Source organism: Monodelphis domestica, chromosome 5 (assembly GCF_027887165.1).
Source record: "Monodelphis domestica isolate mMonDom1 chromosome 5, mMonDom1.pri, whole genome shotgun sequence".
Taxonomy (NCBI): Eukaryota; Metazoa; Chordata; class Mammalia; order Didelphimorphia; family Didelphidae; genus Monodelphis; species Monodelphis domestica.
Window position 1 is genome coordinate 301,233,155 of NC_077231.1, and position 21,930 is coordinate 301,255,084.

Consider the following 21,930-nt stretch of genomic DNA (forward strand, 5'->3'; position numbering starts at 1 on the left):
TTTCATTTCTTTTCCCCATTTTTCTTCAACTTGTTTTATTTGATTTTTTGAATTCCTTTTTGAGTTCTTCCAGGGCTTTCAACCAATGCCCTTTTGTTTAAAAGTTTTGTTTGTAGTTGCTTGGATCTCTCTATTATCTACTGGTTCTTCTCTTTCCTCTTTTTCCCTGGGGCCAAGACTTTAATGCAGTCACTGAGACTTGAAATGGCCCAGCATAATGGACTTTTGGACCTCATTGTTGGTTGTTGCCAGGGTCTGAGACTTCAAAGGGTGAGTCTGTGGTGTTCTTTTGCTAGTGTAAACCCTGTCCAGGGTTCCTGAACTTATCCTACACTCAGTCACAGAACCTGCACGGTAGGTAGGTAGGTGGTAGGACATCACTCCTCTGTGTTTAGTTTTGCTTCCAGTTCCCCCTTATCCCATGAAAATCAACACTCTGCCTACCTTTCAAATTGCTATCAGTGGAAGAGCCCTTTCCCCCCTGCCACTCCCCTTCCCCACTCCATCCTGCTGTTGGTTTTTGTCTCATGTTGTTTTGAGGCACTTTTTAAAGATTGGTTTTTGGCTTTTGCTATTACTAAGCCTCCATTTTGGCTCCACCAAGTGCCTTCATTCTTATGAGAATATGAGACATGAAAGTATTCCTAAAAAGATAGGAAAATGGATTATCATTACATTGTCATTACATTACATTATCATTACACTCAGATCCAGTGTAGGATGTAATGGAGCTGTCTATAAAAGATGGAAGAGACAAAACCTCTGCTCCCTGGGAAAAAGAGAGATCAGTGATACCTAGAGCAAGAATCCTCTGCTTAATGTTAAATAGTCAAAGGACAGGGAAAAGACTTCTATTCCATTGTCCTCATATAAAGCAATAAACAACAATAACACAGAACAGAGCCATGAAGCTCCTCCTGCCTAACTAGAAGATGGGGACATGAGATCAAGAGACAATAATTTAAGAACTTTTATGCTTCATCTACCTACTTTTATTTGTTAGGGCAAGTGGTAGTGTCTAAGACCACTCAGCCCTTCCTCTCAATTTGGAGACAATAGTCTATCTTCTACATTCCAGACTCTTAGACCTTGAGGCCCCTTTAACCAAAAACAAAACAAAACAAAACAAAACAAAAAAACAAAACTACTCAGTTTTGAATGAAGAAGATCCTGGCTTGTTAATTATTAGCAAACCCTTGAGTCTAAACAATATTGCTCATTAGTATTCTTATTAATCTGGCTGGAACTAAGTTGGTGAGAGTTGAATCATTTTGTTGTATTCACTATAAACTGCTAGAAACAATGTCAGTTATAATTTTATTATTATTGAAGAAGACTAAGTAGCAGACAATTCCTTACTGGATAGGTTAGTTGAGGGAAGTGGATTGATAAATCATGAATCTAAAGTTGATTATGGAATGCATGAAAATAAATTCCATAATCCTAATATATAATAAAATAAGTAAGGAACCAAGAATAGAAAGCAAAGAAAGGGGACTCTCCTGAAATAGACCAGAAGATTCCTTGTGTTCACTTTGCTTTTTAGGCTATGGTCTTGGGGCCTTAGCTTAGACTGTTGTGTATGGTTCTTTCATGAGTTCTTTATGTGACAAAAATTCTCAGGCACCTGCTCCCTTTTCTGCCTCAAGTGTCTTCTGACACTTGACTGTAGATTCTAGGATGCAGCTGTGCTTGCCTCCTTGCACATGACACTTAATTTCTTGATTCCATGCCTTTTTCTGGGCTATTTTCCATTCCTGGAATGATTCCTGCCTTGTTAAAATTGATCATTTTATTAGGTATATGGCAAAGAGAACCTTCACTTCTTAGATTACTTTGTTTCCCCTTACCAGGATATGCATAATAGAGAATATAGACAAAAAAGGACCATGTGGTGAGGGATCCCTTTCTAAAAGATTTACTTAAGAGACAGGAACTACACAGTCTCTTAGAACCATAAAGGGCCCTCATATTTGTTTTTGTGTTTGAACCAACTTTTTTTATTTTTGTGGAGATAGGCTATTTGCATTTATTAAAGTAATTAGCATTTGAATCTAGTCCTATTAAGCATTTTTATTGTATTGACCTTCCTATGAATACCTCTTGCTGTTATTAAAGTATTTCTCTTTTTTCCTGGTTATATATAACTTAACTAGTCCCAAGAAAGAGCTAGATTAGTTTAATTCTGAAAAGAGAGGGAAAATTTTTTCTCAGAGTGAAAATTTTTTCCCTTTATTATTGGTAGCAAGGAGAGACCAAAGCTTTCCTTACAGCTGCTTTCTGACAATTGCTTTCCAAAATGATGTTGGTCTGTGAGACTGATAGCTTCTAAGTTTCATTTTCTACATCACTGTGTTCATGATCCAGTGTTTGGTAGAGAAAACTTAGGGTATTGATAGAAAGACAAGAAACCAAGCATAAAAAGGAGAAAAGAAAATAAAAGTTACTAAATGAAATTTGTTTAAATTATATTTTCCTCTTGATACTGAAATTATTAGTTTATTGAGCTGTATCCTCCATTGTATAGAGCTTAAAAACAATAGAAACATTCATTTATGAAGGAGAAAGTTGTTACTTCAAATTTTAAAAATATTTGTTGTGTGCCTAGTGCACACAAGGCACATTTTTAAAATGGGGAATACACAGTATAATTTATAATTTTTTGCTTCAGAAACTTTATGTTTGTGTTTTATTTTTATTTTTAACAACTGAAGGCATGTCTGAAAACTGTTCAGCATTAACAGCCTTAATCATAAATTACAAATGAGACTGGTATTCATCAGAAATGCAAATGATAACAAAGTAATACCTTAAAGTTAAAATAGCAAAACTCTATAGTCAGTGATGAATCTGCTATTGTTTTCCTAATCCGAGGTCAGTTGCATCATCTGGGATATTCCTTAGTTAAAAGTTGAATATATTTGATTTAACATGAAAGTTAGAGAGTAAAAGAATAATGGCTATTCTTTGTTTAGAAAACAATTATTATTTTTCTCATTCACTTATAAACAATTTCTATCATAAGTAGACATTTATCTTCATTCTTATGGTGTATATATTTATTTGCACTCTCTCATTAAATTCTGATGTTATACAGCACTCCTTTAGTGTATTATAATTTTACCATCTGGAATACATCAGTCACATAATAAAAACTGATGCTTCATAAGAATTCATATTGGACATATTCTGTCTTTAAAGACCTTTATTCTGTTGAAAATGAAATTTTAGAACCTTTTATTTCAATAAAATTGCTTTTCCTTTCTAATTTTTTATTTCTTAGTACAAGGACAACAAAATTTATAAGAAAATTTGGCAATTTCTTCTGGAATTTTCCCCCTCCATTTTAGTTTCATGCACTTGTCTAGCCAATTTTATTTTAATTCAGTAAATAACTGTAATGATCACAATATATAAAGTTGTTAGAAAGTATTTAGTGGGGTGATATAGAGAATGGTGGTCTGTTTTTATTGAATAAATTCAATATAACTAGTAATGACTTTTAATACTGTATGGGAAAAAGTGTAATTTCTAGCCCATCTGTTCTGTAGAATACTCGATGAGCTCCAGATGCTGTAGAGGAAGTAGAGGAGAAACTGAGCAGAATTATGTGAAACGATTGCCATCAACATTTAGTGTACCCTTTAACTAGAGAGCACTATTCTAGATATTGTGCAAATTTGCAAAAAATAATAATTCTAGAATATTTCTTTTGAAAATTGTTTCCTTTTTTCTAATCTATATCTCTCAATCTGCAATTTAAGCCCATTTCTTTTCTTTTTACTTTTTTTTGCCTCAGTAGAGAAAAATGAACATTTCCCTAAAAGTCCATTATCATACTTGCTCTAAATTATCTCAATTTCTTTAGCTATTCTTTGTTTTCTATATCATAAAACTTTTTTTTCACTCTTCAACGGATTATCTTTTTTATGATAATTTTTGGAATTCAGAATCAGACCTAACTTAAAAATGCAAGAAATAGAAAATGTTTTCTATAATTAAAAACATTTATAATTACTACCTTCTTTATAGTTCTAATTTGGAAATATCTTTGTAGGCTAGAGCTTGAACCATATATCATTTTGGAGCAACTTTTGAAGACTATAAAACTGTTTTTTTCTCAGCCCCATTTCCATTTTACTCTGACACTTCATCATTTTCTTCTATACATGACAATCACTTTGAAGTCAAATGGAATTCCTTGTGGTGAAGAAATGGATAACAGGAAGAAATGAGAATCTAGTCTCAAGGGAGTAAGCATTTTATAATCTATTCCAGGAATACTGTTACCTGGATCAACAAACTGATCATTGTATCAAACCTAAAATAATGGAGAGATTTAAGTCAGGTACATCTGAAAATAAGTAGCAATGTTAGGGTAATAATGGCACTTCTTAAGGTTAATTTTTCCTCTCAATACTATCCATTGTGATTCTTGACTTCCTAGGAAAATCTGAAAATTTAATCTGTAACTTAAAAGTAATCTTCTTAATCCCCTTAACATTTTATAATAGACTATCATATTGGATTTATTTCTAAGCTTTTCACTGATGAAGTGTTATTGAATTAGAATAAGTTCTTCATAGCAATCTAGTGCCAGGGAGAAGGGCAAAGTCCTTGGCAATCGAAAAATAGAGAAAGTGCAGACTACTTCTTTGTCTCTTCTCCTATACTTCAATTCAAAATGGATTTTGAAATCAGGAGCTTGCCATGTATCTGCAATCTTAAGTCTGTGTATCCACTTTCACGAAGTATTCTTATTACCTGAAACTCATCCATTTACATCATGAATTTTGACCTAGATATAATGCCACAACAAATTGAAAAAATATTTTTATACATTGATATTCTGTTCAATTTTGCCTTTATGAAATACCATAATGTAGAACAGTGAAGAATGGCATCTTCCTACAAGGAGAAAACAGAATTATCACAGAAATAGAGAAAAAGGAAATTGTTAAAAGCACTATATTTGTAATGAAATTTTTGTAAGAAGTATATGATGCACATATATATTTCCATATGATGACTTGCATCCATTGACAATCTTATTAAATCTTTTAAGTTGAAAATGAGTATAAGATTGCAGTTTAACCATTAAAATATAAAGAATTTAGGATTTTATTCATACATTAATACATCAGTCCTGCATTAGTAAAGCTCCATTTCTGAGGATTAAATCCTAACACTAGCATAAATTTCAAGTATCCCTTTTTAATTGAAAACTGACCAGATAATTTCTCTTTCTTCCTTAGGTTATAAGAATAATAAGACAAGGGTTTTGATTCATATATTTGGCCTAACACTTCACACAAGACAATCCAAGTAGATGAAAAATGTCTGCCTCTATTTTGTACATATAGACAATAAGCTTGGTCCAGAGTCGAACAAGACAAGGGAATAATTGATTATCCTTAAGTTATTGCACAAAGCTTTTGATGACCCCAAACTTTTCCCTGAAATAAGTCAGTCTTCTTAACGTTAGATATTCTTTTGGTGATTCTGTGTGACTGAGAGTTATGGAATACTATAGTCACTGAGGAATTACAGGAGCAAATTACCCAAAGAACATTGGAGAGGAACATGGTGGGCATGAATATGCTATAAAATACTATCAATAAGGAACTGTACAGGAACAGGGACATAATAGATATCAGCAGAAAGATTTATAATCATGAAAGGGCACAGGCCAGTTGCTTAGGACAGCTCTTGAAGTTGTGTGAAAGATTTTCTAGACAACAATAAGCAAAACTTGCACAGGATGGAAAGGAATAGATGTGCTTCAATCTATGCTAATGAAGGGAATATTGTCATCAGTAAAGATAATGATCCCTCAGAAGGTTCAAAAATTACATGCCTACTTTTCCATTAGTCACTAGTAGAGTACAAAAAGTATAAGTTCTTGTTAACAAGGATCATAAATAAAACAAATCATGAGCAAGACAACTGAGCTTGACTTTTTGTTATAGTTAATTAGTTATATGACTATCAAGTAAAAATGACTGATTCTAAAAAGCTAAACACAAAGATCCATTATGTGACTTAATGAATGCACGTTGATTGATTACAATCACACATAGCCAGATACTAGCATAATAAAGTTTTATATTGTGTTTTACAAATAGAGACTACAACAGTATAGAATAAGAGTTTATTTTTACTATGGACTGGGATCTGATTTTATTACTAAGAAACTCATAAAGAAGAAACATCTAGCAATAGGTACACACATCTTGAAATATGGAAAACAATTTATAATTTATAATTTATAGGTTGATATAAACAAGAAGGGTATATGGAAGCTAACTGAAGGCCTAAATCCTTGTTTTTATGTTTCATACCTCAGAAGTTACTTTAAAATTATATTTATACTTATGAGTTTTATTCTAAATTTTGACCAAAACTAGGTCTCTGATTAGCAAGTAATTTAAGTTATTTGGGCTTTGGTTTGTTTATTTTCACCAGATCGTTTCTAGTTCATAAAATCATAAAATCCTATAATTCTCTGACCCATTTAAAAAATTTAAGGCTATTTTAGAGAATATTTCATATCCTGTTAAAATACTTTAAAATTATTTGATTGCTGCCATTTCATTGCAAACTTCTTTTAATATCATTTGCAGCATAAGAACTTTTATTTCCTTTCCTATTGTTTGTGGGAAGATTTGCCCTTTATTTTATTATTGACTATATTATTTTTAGTACTCAAGTCTCTCAAAAAGCCTTTTAAAGATCAATTAAAACAAATAGGGAAAATTTTCTAATGAATTCTGATCAGATATGTTCTCCTCTTTAGTAGAAATGCTTAGTGTACTTCATATTCTTTTTGTAGGAATTCAAGAAGCAAATCCTTATTTTATTGATCCCATTATCTTTCCATTAGTAAGCTCAGATAAGCATTACAGGGTTTTTATGAAAATAGTAAATTCAATGTTTTTAATTTGACAGCTTCAGAAATTGTTTTCTGTATATCTCTAGGATAATGGCAGAGTCAACTTCTACATAGGGTGAGGCTAATTACCTCAAACGTTTTGGATTCAATTTTTCAGCATCCACTATGTTCATAGTACTATACCAAGAATAATATGTTGGTGCCTGTCTGGTTTTCTCCTTTTCCTCTAGGAAAGGAAGAAATGTGATAGCTATATTTTCATTTTGTAGGAAAAAAACAGTTTAATACATGGGGCATAATATTATAAATTCAAGACAATTCACAGACAAAAAGGTTAAATCCCTCATATATGACCTATCTCTGCAAAAGTTTATATGGAACATCCATCCATTCAAAAATAACATACTCTCTCCCTTAAAATGTCATCTTCTTGCCTTGTGATTTGTTGTCTCTTCCTGGTCCTTAGAAACCATACTAACCTCCAAAGTTTCCTTAGCATCTGACAACAAAGTCCCCTTGCCCTTTTTTACTGCCTTCTCAGCCAATAAAGCCTCCATGAGACAACCATTATGACTGGGCCTTGGCCTCCAAATACATCAGACTTGCCCCAGTTTAGAGCTACTTTGTTTCCATCAATCTCTCTGTCTTCCATGGCCTCTTTTACTGCTTTATCTTTATCTTTTGAGTTTAAATCTACAAAACCAAACTATTTAGATAACCCAGTCTCCTTGACTGTGACTATCTTGGCATCAACTGAGCTGTGAAATGAATCTTCGTATGTGTCTTCTTTCATGTCTTTGGACAGACCTTTTGTAGACAAAATTTTGTAGGTCAGACTTGTTGATGCATAAGTTGTCTTTGAACCCTTTAGCACCAGCCACATGTCTCTGCCTTCAAAACCTATAGTTACAAGAGTTTGAAGCTTGCAAATTCAATGAATGCATATCCTTTAAGTTAGCCTTGGTTGTTCTAGTTCAAGCTGATGTTGTCTTCTCAAATACTTCATGTAGAATTTCCTCAGTGTCTTTGTACATGAAGTTATTCAGATCCACTATCTTTCAATCTGTTGTCTTGTTGCTCTTCTTGCTTCAGGATTCTTTTTCCACACCTTTCACATTCTCTTGTCTTAGACTTCTCTCCTGTGTTACCCAAAATGAGTGCCTGACCACCAGTCTTGGTTCCCTGTTACTCTTCCAAGGACTTGTCTCATATTCAATGTAGGCAACTCCTTTGGGTGTCCCATCCTGGGTATAGATAAGTATATCAATAACACTTCCTTGAGCTCCTCCTGAGTTAATTTATAAGGCAAGATTTTTCAGCCTACTCACTTCCTATGACCTATTCCTCCATCCCATCCCAGCCAAGTGCAAAGATGGTTATGCCCTTGATCTTACTTTCATCCACAAGTGCATCACTTCCATGTTCAAGGATTCCAAAGACCCTTTACCTGACCATAATTTATTTGCTTTCCACCTCATCATCTTCCTTCCTTTACCAAACCTTACTCTGTCCACACCATGAAACTCTAATCCTTGTATCCCTAGATTTTTTCCCAGGCTATCTCCCCTGCAAAAATCATTTTCTTCTTCTTCCCAACTTGACTCCTTGGTGAACCACTTCAATTCTACACTGTCATCTTCTTTTGTATCCTTAACCCTTTTATCATATCACCAATTATGTCCTGCTAAACCTTAGCTTTGAATCATTCCTATCACCTATATTTTTTACACATAGTGCTGGTAAAAAAGGTGGAGAAAATCATGTTTTGTATCCTCTACAAATTTATGTTACATAACCTAACTGGGCCTCCATTACTGCTAGGTAACTTTTCTGTATCTCCATTATTTCTGTACTATTCCATACCTTTCAGTGGCTTCCAAACCTTTTTTTATCCCCCCTCATGCCTTCTGTGGTTTCCTCTACCCCTACCTTTTTAGCTGAGAGCCTTTCTCATATTTTACAGAAAAAAAAATCGCTGGCATTTGTCGTTAGTTCCCTGTTCTCTCCCTTTTTTCATCTCATATCATTCAGATGTCATCTCCTTTTTCACTCCTGTCTTATTGAAGTAGGTAGCCTTATTCCTTACTAAGGAAAAATTATCCTGCACAAGTTCCATTCTATTCTTTCTTCTCCAAAGTGTCTCCTTTGTCATTCCTACTGTTTCTTATTTTCAATATCTCCTTGTCTCAATGGCTACCCCCTACAAACCTGCACATCTCCTCATCCTGAAAAAAAAAAACCCTTCCTCGATCTTTTAATTCCCACTAAATATCATCCTTTATAATCTCTTCTACCATTTTAGGTAAATTTCTTTAAAAAAACTATCTATAAAAAGCCATCTACATTTTATCTCTTCTGATTCTTTTCTTAACTCTTTAAAATCTAGTTTCTGATCATATCCTTTCACAAAAATTGCTGTCTCTAAAGTTGTCAATAATCTCTCAATTGCCAAATCCAATGGTTTTGTCTCAATCCTCATTAGTCTTAAACTCTCTGCAGCGTTTAATACTAACCTTCTTCTTTTTAATACTTTTTTCTCTCTAGGTTTTTGGGATGACAATCTCTCTTGATTCTCCTCCTATATATCAGACAACTCCTAAGTTTCCTTTGTTGGATTCTCATCCAGATTATACGTTCTAATCATAAGTATCTTCATAGGGCTATGTATGGAGCCCTCTTTTTTCCCTATGCTACTTCACTTGGTGATCTTATCAACTCATGGATTTAATTGCCATCTCTAAGCTGATGATTCTCATCAGTACCTAGTCTACCCTAACCTTGCTACTGATTTCCAGTCTTGCATCTCCTGCTGCCTTTCAGACATTTCAAAATGAATGTCTAGCAGGGCAACACTCAACGTGTCTAAAACTGAAATCATCTCTCTCTCCAAACATTTGCCCCCAACTTCCCTATTACTATCAATAGTACCACCATTCTTACAGTCCTCCATATTTACAACTTGGGTTTCATTTCTGAAACCTCATTATTTCTCATTTCCCATATCCAATCTTTTGCCAAGAATTGATGATTTAATCATTGAAATATCTTATGTACAACTCCTCTCTTCTTTCCTGATGTGGATACAACTGAGGTTTAGGACTTCACCTCACACTTATACAATTGCAATAGTCTTCTGGTGGACCTGTCTGCTTCTGGTCTCTTCCCATTCCAATCTATCCTTCATTTAGCTTCCAAAGTGATTTTCCTAAAGTACAGGTCTAACCATGTCATGTAACTACTCAGAGTACTCTGGTGGCTCCATATTATCTTCAGAATCAGAAATAAAATCCTCTACTTGGCATTTAAAGACCTTCAGAACCTACTCTCTACTTTTCTAGTCTTGATACACCTTTTCCCCCACCATATGCTCTCTGATCCAGTTTCACTGGACTCCCTGCCATTCCACAAACAAGACACTCCATCTCTAAGCCCCTGGACATTTTCTCTGCTGCTCCCCATTACTAGAATGTTCTCCTTATTCATCTCTACCTCCTGGATACCTTCAAGTCCCAACTAAAATCTCATTTTCTTTAGTAAGCCTTTTCTAACCCCTCTCACTTCTAGTGTGTTCACTCTATTAATTATCCCTCATAGCTTGTTTGTTCTCTCTCCTCAGGTTGTTAGCTGTATGGTTTCTTCTATAGTGAGTTCTCTTGTTGTATCCTTAGTGCTTAGCATAGTGTCTGACTTATAGTGAGAGTTTAAGAAATATTTATTGACTGTTCTCTAATTTGACAGTAACAACAAATCTATAGATATAAAATTTTTCTTTCAAGGATTGGACTAACTTACATGATTTAAAATTCTTAACCTCTTAAACATCGCTTATTATATTCTTCATCTCTGTTCAATTTTTACTGTTTCTATAAACTTTTCTTGATTAAATAGAATCACAGAATGATTCTGACCAGAATCAGTTAGCATTCTCGCAGGCCAAAGAATAAAGGAGAAAAGAGCAGAGGTTGAGAACACAAAATGTGAATATATAATTACCACTCTTTACAACCCCTCACAGTTTGACTTTCCACTTGTAAAAATTAAAATTAAATCTCAATAATAAAAATATTATATTTTAGGAGATTTATTAATGATCATTAGAAATCAAGGAATAAAGAGAATACAAAATAAAGACCACGTGCCCATTTCAAAATCCCCACACATAGCTTACCACCACCACCATGCTGGCTGCAAGCCCAAGAAAAAGACCCCAGAGGACTGCCCACTTGCTAATATCCTCTTTCTATAGGATGTATGTAATGACAGGAAGTCAGTGGGCTCCCAGGAAATGTAGTTCTTTTTTAGGGTAACAGATTTTCAATTATACATGCTCCCCTTGAGATCCATGGAAGACTAGTCTCTCCAATGGATCTTGTAATCATAACCAACTTTGAAATTACAATAATTTGGAGATAAAAGGGAAAGAGAACAAAATCAATAATTGCTAGGTATATTGACAAAAAGCCAGTTGGGGGCAGTCCCCTTTGAGTATACATATAAAACAAATGCATTCAACTCTACACAGTTCAAATCACCACATTCCAAAGTTCACTCTGGATCATCTGGTGCATTATGTGATTGGTGGAGGCATTTTCATGGTGCCTTTTCCAAACAGTTCACTGTTGAGGGTGTTGAAAAACACAGGAATTACTTAGGGATGCATGGCTGAGTTATGAGTTATATGAATCAATTATCAAAACAAAAACATAAAAGAAAAACAAATGGAAGAAAAAGTAAACTTTTTGGGAGAAAGAAAAATTCAAAATCAGAATAAAAATGCCAAAAATATATGTACATAAAATTTTGAGTAGACAAGAATAAATTCATATTGGGCCCTTGTATTTTGGGTTCAATTTAATAAATCTCTAACAGGCCCTTGTATTAGGGTCTAATTAGAATAATTTCTACCCCACAAGTCTATAGGAGAAAATGCAGTAATATTTCACTTACCCATTTATAGCCAAGACTACAGGAAGTTTCCATACTATAAGAGAGAAAAAGGGACTAGATTATAGGAGCAAATGGGAGCCAGAATAATCAATGTCATATGTTTGATATAGAGTGTGTGGTTCAAGGAAGTCCTGCATTTAACATGTTAAACAGCCGCAATCTCAAGTCTCACACATGATCAAGTCCTTGCCCTCTTTGTGCAGAATGTCATCAATACATGTAGGATTGGTTTGGTCTTTTTGACATTGTGCTTGATTGATAATATGCAAGTAGATTTGTGCTTCTTTGGCACTGTGCAATGGGTCTTTTTGTATTCCCTTTTCCAGGAATCAGACAAAATCATTAAGCAAAATCCTATAATTTTTTAAACAATCAGTGGCATCATTTTTATATTCTAAAGCTTTCTGGGTATGCATTAATATTATAATAAATGTATTTTAAACTTATATTACTGCAAAATAAAAAATTAAAGAAAATTTTCTCAATATTGTTGACATGTGCTTCAAATACAAAAAGGAGAGAGAAAATAAAACTCTGATAATATATTGCACATGCAAGGAAAACAATAATTAAAAAATAGTTTTAAAAATAAAAACTATATACCTTACAATAGAATACAAAGGTTTCTCTTTAAAAATGAGATCCATTCCTTTTAACTTAAACATTGTGTGAGTAAAAATCATTTTCAGAATAAAACAGTAATACAGTAGATAATGCACATTCAAAGAAGTACCAAAGTCCCCAAAATTCACAATAGTTCAGTTAGTTATAATAGCAAACAAACCCACTATCATATTTCATATAAGTTGCTGTATAACCAAAAAAACTATGAACTGATGGATATTTGTCACAGTTTTTACAGACATAGAAAATCTTTCAACCTTGGCAAATATATTTTTAAACAAAGTAAAACTTATTTGGGTCTAGAACATCACCAAGAAATCTAGATTGTTCTGGAGGAAGTAAATTAAACAGGAGAGTTTTGCAGGAGCTCTTTTTGGCTTCCTGCTTCATAGAAACACCTTAGTAGGAACATTTCTTTGTTTCTCTACCTTTAATGCAACATTCTTTACAACATAAATGTAAAAGAAATCATCCATTCTGAAACCACTAGTTAATTAAAATTATTTCTGAAGACCCCTTAGAATTACCATTTAAATTCTTAGCTCATTAAATTTTTCAAAGGTTGTTAGCCAGGTTGAGTTCATCCATCATCTATATGACAATTAACTAATGCAAAAGGGGAAAAAACCCTTTTTATGAGCTTTTACAATATTTTACAATATTTTGTTCAGCAGACCTAGGGGAAAGGTAACAGAATATATCTAATAGTTAAAACACAGTAGATTAAAATGATTCAGTGTAACAGAACAGTATTGATCAGATTAATATATGAAGTTAAAACAACAAAACTAAATCATAAAGCAGATAATCAGGACGATGCAATAAAATATAGAGACTTTCATAAAACAGTAGAGTCTGAAAAAGTTTAAAATTTTCACCTCTAGTCTCTTTAAATTTCCCTTCTCTATCCTTCAGATTCCTTTTGTCAGTGCTCTGGTATTTTCCATAGTGAGGGATAACATGGGTTTGAGGAATCCCAAACTGGATGAATCCTAGAGACTGGGCAGGCCCAAATGGCAAAGGGTTGTAGGGAGATGAATTTTCCCCCTGAATCTCAGGCAAGATAATTGAAAAGATCACTAGTAGAAAGAAAAAATCCTAAAACTGGAAGTTGTTTGAGATAGGTAATGCACTGCTCTTTCATAGAATGTGCCATGCTTGTAATTTACATCCTGTTTAGAAGAGTAAAAACTTCTTCCCTTCCTCTTTCCATCTGAGGAAAAATGCTAGGGAACAGTATGTTTCCCCAGCCACATGGAGAGGGAGTTAGGAGGCTAATTGTTGCCTAAGGTAAGCACACCCCAATTTTTAACGACTTCCTAGAGAGTGGGTCCAAGGACTCCTAGCTTCTCAGCAGCAGCTACCAGAAGCCCAGAAGGAACACAATAGTAGTTAGGACTGGGGTCAGGGTCAGGGTAGAGACCAATTCAGGAGCAGGAGTAGGAGCTGGGCTGGAGATCAAGAGGAGGATTACCAGAGGCAGCATTAAGGAACTGAGGAACATGGGCTCAAACAGAGTCCCCCTGTTAAAAATAGCCTGCTTTGTAGGGAAAGCAAATGGGCAAAAAGTAGGGAAAGAAAAGGTCAGCAGCTCCAAAGAGAGTTCAGAGTTCTCTCAGAGTTTGAGAGGGTGGGGGGAGGGGGGTGAAAAGCCATAGCAGGAGAAATGTGGCTTAAAAAATGTATCTAGGCTATCTTTAAAAAATTGAGAGTTTTTCTCATCCCTTCTGGTTGCCAAAATATTAAAATTAAAATTAAATCTCAATAATAAAGATATTATATTTTAGGAGATTTATGAATGATCATTAGAAATCAAGGAATAAAGAGGATACAAAATAAAGACCACATGCCCATGGCTGATTAGCCATTTCAAAATCCCCATGCTTAACTTACCACTGCCACCATGCTGGCTGCAAGCCCAAGAAATAGACTCAAGTGGACTACCCACTTTCTAATATCCTCTGTCTATAGGAAAAATGTAATGACAGGAAGTCAGCGGGCTCCCGGGAAATGTAGTTCTTTTTTAGGGTAATAGATTTTCAATTATACACACCCCACCGCTCAAATGAAACTACTGTTTTCAATGTTGCCAATGACATTCTTATTTTTATAAATATTATTATATTTTCTTTCTATATCATCCATATTTCCCAATATATCTTTCCAAGATTAATCAAGTACCGAGTTCTACACCCACAGCTCTTCCCCTGTGCAAAGAGAGGAAGGAGATACATTAAATAGTAAGTGTGGGGTCACTCTTAAGTAGTTGTTTTTCAGCATTTCATGAAACCTGTACAAAAATGACATGACGTGCTAGGGCAGAAAGAACTCATATAAATGAAAAAAAAAGCAGAAATAGTAAATTTATCCCTATAGACCATAATTTTTTAAAAACTGAAATCAGTAATGGAAGCATGAACAAAGGTCCCAGACATAGAATGGAAATTAAATAATAGTTTTCTAAAGAACAAGGGTGTCAAAGAATAGCTAAGAATAATAAATTACAATATTAAAGCAAATGATAATATAACCAAGCTCATGGGATGCAGCATTTTTAGATGAAAATTGATATCTTTGAAGACCAATATCAGTACATTAGAGAAAAAGACCACTGAATTTCATTTACCAAGGGGAAAAAATCAACAAATTATTAATTTTCAAACAACACAAAAAACATAAAACTTGGAAATCAAATAAGATTTAATTGGAAAAAAGATTCCTTATCAAGATCAACTCTATCTCAATAGTGTATACAGAATCTTAGTTCCTAATTAACAGAATCACCAAAGGCATTGATTGTTTTCTCATGGCTCTTCTTTTTCCTTTGAGCACTTAACAACTCTTCAGGAGTAGCCATAGGTGACATTTTGAATTTAACCCAGGCCTCTGCTGGAAGAGATCTTTCTTAGTCTAGCCCACTGCATAAGTAAGGACATCCTGAATATTTTTGTCTTTCAGGAGAAAAAAGCTTTCCTGATCTTCTAGCTCTATTGTTCTGTAACCAAAGATTTCTTTATGGAGCTGTTTTCTTTTGTCAAAACTCCTTCCTCACAGTATATCCATTTCAAATGCTCAGATTACTAACTACAGGGACAGAGATAATGGTTACGAATATGGATGTCCTTTTTTCCTTAGACATTTGGGATGCTCCTTCATTGAATGGTCATTTTCACTTGTTTTAAAGTTAGTAAGAAGCGAAAACTTGTTCTGAATTCTCTCTTAAGGCCCAGGAATTTCAGTGAGGAAATTGATGAGACCATTCAAATCAACCATGTTCATTTCCAGCTACAGATCAAATGTGATAATATATAAAGGGATCTTTACAAATTTTAATGTTAATGCTTAGTCATTTTCTAGTTATGTTCGACTCTTTGTGACCCCATTTGAGGTCTTCTTGGCAGAGATACTGGAGTAGATTGCCATGTCCTTCTCCAGGTCATTTTACAGATGAGTAAACTTAGGCAAACAGGTTAAGTGCCTTGCCTAGGATCACATAGATAGTAAGTGTCTAAGGCAAGATTTGACCTCAGAAAGATGAAGCTTCCTGACTCAGGCCTGACCTTCTATCCATGAACCTTAAAGCTCTATCTAAATACTACTATTATTACACATAAATTACTGGAGATGTGTAGAAAAGCAAGCTATAAGAGTACAGGCGAGGAAGTAGCATTCAGAGGATTGGCAACCATAGACTTTCATTCTATAAAATCTATGCCAACAGGAGAATATTTATTTAGTTCATTTCCTAGAACAGTGTCATGCAACAACTTTGATTCACCACTGTGTTTCCTTTACAGTTATTTCAGTGCCATTTCCCAATGGTTATTTCTTTACATCTCCAGAATATATCTATTCATGTAACCTTGCTTTAAGTCAAGGAAATTATAAACTAGAGCATTCACTCCTTCCTTTTTGTTGTCCCTAAATTTCCCCCAACCTGCATATCTATTTCAGTTTGGAAAACATCTTATAAGCAGCTCAACTCTATACACCTTATTAATAGTTTTCTTTGAATTATATTTTACCCATTTTTTCTTTATTTTTCAAATAATTACCCAACCATGGAAAATTAGACCATCTCTAGCAAATGTAATACTTTTTTCTCCTTCTGTTTGTTTCTCCCTGACTACCTATCTTGGAGGTTGAACTTTTTAGATGGAAATAATTTTGTTATTTCTTGTTCTTGCTTAGGTTTTACTATGTCTATTGACATAGTACTAGTTTCCCCCTGAGCTACTTTGTGTTCTGAGGAGCACTGATTTTAATTCATAATATTACCCTTTTTGGCACAATAGAATTGAAGCATGGAACTAAATAAAGATTTCCTCTTTAATTGAAGAGAGAAAGAGGATTAGAAGGCTGAGTAACCTGGGTATAATTTTTTTGTTAGGGTTCTGTATGCTCTCTCATTTACTAATTCTTCAGTTTCCATCTATAAAATGCTTTCTTGAATTTAAAGAGCGTGTGTGATAAAGAGTGAGTGTGATACTTAAAAACTACTCCTTCATAATAAAGATGGAAGATTCTGTACCACATCATAAAATGCACATGAAAGAAAAATTGATATTTTGAGTTATCACTCTAAGCAAATTTGGGTTCAGAATTTGTTTAACTACCAATATTTTCTTTTTCACTTTTATCCAGAGTTATCCTATATCCTATAACATGATTAACATCTCTTAGTAAGTATAACCCTATACTTGAGCTTTATTTTAGAGAGAGTGAGTAAATAAGTTTTTCTGAGAGTATGATTGTCAAAGTGAAGGGATGCGCTAAGATAGAATCGACTGTATATAGGTAGTAATGTCCTTGGTAATGGATAGTTCAGGAGGAATAATTTACTATAAATTTTAAGAATTTAGGAGGAATTGTATTTCTATAATGCAAAAGGAATTGTTGGCTATCACACATTTTATTGGCATTGATTTTGCTTTTATTTTTATTTTTATTAAAATGTATAAATATGAAATACTTGAATAATGTTCACAAGGGACTAAATTGGTATTGAGAAAGCTTAATTATATATTTAAAAAACCCTGTCTTAATATTGACTCATAGCTGTTCCATGAGCAGAGATTTGGCACATTAGACAGATGGGCACTGGGCCTGGATTCAGGAAAATCTAAAATCTAATGCAGCCTCAAACACTTACTAGCTATATGATTCTGGGTGCGCCTGTGTATGCCTCAGTATCCTCATCTGTAAAATGGGGATAAAATCACCTAGCAGGTTTGTTTTGAGGATCAAATGAGATCATATTTGGGAAGTGCTTATTCCCTTTCTCCCTTTCTTCTCTCCATTTGTTCTTATTTTATAAACTTTTCCCTACTCATTTATGCCAGTTTCAGTAAGATGGTAGTCAAACTAAGGAGGGAAGAACATAAACAATCAATTGCACATATAAATCTATCTCACCCTACAGGAAAGTAGGAAGAGAAGAAGATGTGAAAAAGGGAGGAGAATTGATAGAAGGGGTAAATTGGAGGAGTTGATAGCCAGAAGCTCAACACTTTTGAGGACAGAATGAAAGGAGAGAGAAAAGGATAAACTGGGAGGGAACTAGGATAGATAGTAATACACAGTAATAATGGTAAAAAAATTGTCTCTCTAATAAAGGCCTCATTTCTCAAGTACACAGAGAAATGAGTTAAATATATAAGAATACAAGTCATTCCCTAATTGATCAAAGGGCATAAATAGTCAGTAGTCAGACAAAGTAATTAAAGCTATATATAATGTAACCGCAAAAATGTGGGTTTCCAAGACTGTAAATTGCCAAACCTGTAAAGATAATTTTTAGTGTCTTGATATAAATCAAAAATAAGTGGTCTCTATGGGAAAATTCCCAAATATGAAAATACCCAAGTTAGCTGGGTTTTATGGAGATTTTAATTAATATAAATGAAGGAATTAAAGGAAGAGAGGGAGAGAGAGAGAGAGAGAGAGAGAGAGAGAGAGAAAGAGAGAGAGAGAGAGAGAGAGAGAGAGAGAGAGAGAGATCACAGTAGATGCTTTTTCCCAGGACTGCCCATTCTTAGTTCTCACCTTCTCTGGGTAGATTATATTTTCTGAGTACTTCACACCTCTTTTGTTAAGCTTGCCTTTTGTAAATTGCTTGACCTTTTAGATACTAATTTAACCTTTATAGGTCCTTAGCAACCTTTTGTATTAGATCTAAAAATAGACCTAGCTTAAGGTTTTAGCTTCACTATAAGTATGAGTTGGGGACTTTCATTGTTCTATCAGGAGTTTACAACTTTATCTTCCCCTAAGGCACTGTCTGAGTAGGGTGGAGTAATTTTAAAGTTCTCAATACATTCCTGACCAAGTAGAGAATGGGGAATAGCTTAACCAAATCTTCTAAGGTATAATCTGAGCAATTTTAAGATTCACAATAGTCATGTGTATAAAGCTCCAAAATTACTCTTTATTAGAGAAATGCAAATTAAAACAACTCTGAGGTATCACTGCATACCTATGAGAATGGTTATTATGGCAATAAAGGAAAATGGCAAAACTTGGAGGGGATGTGGAAAAATTGAAACTGATGCACTGTTGGAGGAGTTGTGAACTGATTCAACTATTCTGGAGAACAATTTGAATCTATGCCCATAGGATTATAAAACAGTACATACATACCCTTTGATCAGCAATATAATTGCTGGGTTTATTTCCCAAAGAGATAAAAAACAAAAAGGAGAAGGACTTTTATGTACAAAAATATTTAAAGCAGCTTATTTTGTAGTGGCAAAGAATTGGAAAGTGCAAGGATACCCATGAATGGCTAAGTTATAGTATATGATTGTAATGGAATATTATAGCACTATAAGAACTCATGAGCAGGAGGGGCTCAGAAAAACCTAGAAGGCTTATATGACCTAGATGAATTTGTATGAACAGAAGGAAGTATGCAGAACCAGTAAAGCATTGTACACAGTAATACCACTATTTTAATGATGATCTACTATGAAAAAATTAGCTGTTCTCATTGATTCAATGATCCAAAACTATCCCAAAGGACTCACGATAAAAAATACCATCTGCTTCCAGAGAAAGAACTGATAGAGTTTAAATCCAACCCAAGGCAAACTTTTTTCAGTTTCTCTCACAATTTTTATTTTTGCTTGACTTTCCTTCCACAAAAGGATTGATATGGAAAAAAAATGTTTTACATGATTGCTCATATAAAATCAATATCAGATTGTTTCCCTTCTAAATGAGAGAGAGGAAAGGACAGAATTTGAGACTCAAATTTTTTTAAATGATGAAAATTGTTTTTATGTGTAATAGGAAAAATATATATGTATAAAGGTCCTATTCAAGCTAATTTTAAGGTGTCACACAACAAAAGTTTTACCTACATTTGATTTTCCTGAGTCATGAAGTATCAAAAATGTATTATGTGCCTTAGTGGATTAAATATTAAGAAATCTTGGTAATTGTACTTCCTTTTCATGTTTTATCATACTTATTTTTATATTTAGAGATTAAGTGATGAAGGAAGAAGTCAGTAGGTGGGTCTGTTATTTTCTTTAGTAACTAATGCATTTATTTTGTACCCTTACTTCCTGCTGGTGGACACATAAGTTGTTCAGAGCATGTCCTTTGCAGACTTGAGGTAGGGGTTGATAAATATGAAATAAAATGAAAATTGCTTGATTATGATTATAATTATAATTATTGTTATTAACCACATTCTTTTATACTTATATCTATTCTTTTCTTTTCTAAATCCTAGGATAAATGTCATTCCCAAGGAAAAAAAAATTTGATTGCAAGAATTTAAAGAATACTGAAACAAAAGAAGACAACTTCTATGTAGATAAAATATGGTTTCAGTGTGAGAATGAGAATTGTTTAAAATGGAGGTTGTTATCTAGTGAAGATGCTGCCCAAGTTGATCGCAATGAGCCATGGTTTTGCTTCATGAACACTGACCAAAACCATAACACCTGCTCTGCTCCTGAAGAATTCTTTCCTGAAGAGACTCATGTTCTTAAAAGTGGATTTAAATATGTCTATTCACAACTTCCTATAGGAAGTCTAGTCTTGGTGAAATTTTGCAATTGGCCAAGGTAAGACTGATGTTGGAAAAGTCACAAATATAGAAAGCAACTAAAATTTCAGGCCTACCCATTACTTTCCCCATATCCCTTTTTAAAACCTGCACAAATTGATTGATGAAATGATTTAGACACAAGGCCTAAATTAATTTTACCGGGTATATAGGCTTATATAGATATTATGCTATTTTAAAGCTTATTACTTTGAGATTGTAGAAATCCTGGAGAGGCTCCATTGTATCATTTAATACATTGAGATGCCTTCTCATTCTGTCAGATTACTTTGAATTTTTTCCTTTGTAGGATCCTGAAATGCATTGCCTTATTAACCCAAGTTTCAGATAGTTCTGATTTTATGTAGATACGTGTTCACATAATGACTGATATTAGAGTTTTTAAAATTTAAAAAAATGTTTTGTAAAATTTATCATTCTAACTTTACAATAACCTTGTAAGGTAGATACTCTAAGGTATTCTTTTAATTTGACATTTGAGGTAGCAGAGGCTCAGAAAATATTATGGGACCTGCCAATGATAAAATAACCAGTAAGTGTCAGAGGCAGGAGTTGAGCCTGGGACTCCACTGCCTGCACTATTTCCATTATAGCTAGTCTTGATTAATGTGAATAATGAACTCCTATGTACTCAGTCACATGTTTAAATTGATGCTATTTGAAGTTATGACTCTGTAAAATATAGCAATTACATGCAATCCATCAGGAATCTACAGTGTGAATTCAATTAATACAATGACCTCAGGAGATTCATCATTTATACTAAGCAGGATTAAATTGTATACTATGTTTGCACAAGTTCAGGATGGCGATGGTATATATGCCTTTACAATAATTCATTTAAAATATGAGGATATTTAATGATTCCAAACTAAATATCAACCATAACTATTTCATGACCATTTAAATATATCAGAAATATATTTTGATAATTGTATATTCATTGACTTTCTAGATATATTTTAAAGATTTTTAACCAGACAGTGACAACCATTTGAAATTTTTGCTATAGAGGGGGCAGCTGAATTGCTCATTGGATTGAGAAACAGGTCCAGAGATGAGAGGTCCTAGCTTCAAATCTCATCTCAGATACTTCCTAGCTGTGTGACCCTGGGTAAATCACTTAATTCCCCATCGCCTATACCTTACCACTCTTCTGCCTTAGAACCAATATGCAGTATTGATTCTAAAATGGAAAGTAAGGGTTTTTAAAAAAGAAATCTTTGCTGGAGCACTAATAACCTTGAGTCTCACGTTGTACAGTTTTCTTTTCTTCCTTCCCTCCTTCCCTAACTTTCTTTTAGAATACAGGCTTTTGATTTTATTAACTTGGGTAATTTTCATTGTGGAACTTCTTTCTACCAATGCAGTTGAGCAACTTTCTATAATT

At 33.9% G+C, this 21,930-nt stretch overlaps 1 protein-coding gene across 1 annotated transcript in view; it reads left to right on the plus strand.

Annotated features, from left to right (window-relative positions):
• ZCWPW2 (zinc finger CW-type and PWWP domain containing 2) overlaps positions 1-21,930 on the plus strand; it is a 335,386-nt gene that overhangs the window by 76,381 nt on the left and 237,075 nt on the right. The window contains exon 2 of the mRNA XM_007505209.3: positions 20,202-20,538. Coding sequence (XP_007505271.2) covers positions 20,207-20,538 — 332 coding nt within the window. The 5' untranslated portion in view covers positions 20,202-20,206. The remainder of the gene's footprint in view (positions 1-20,201; positions 20,539-21,930) is intronic.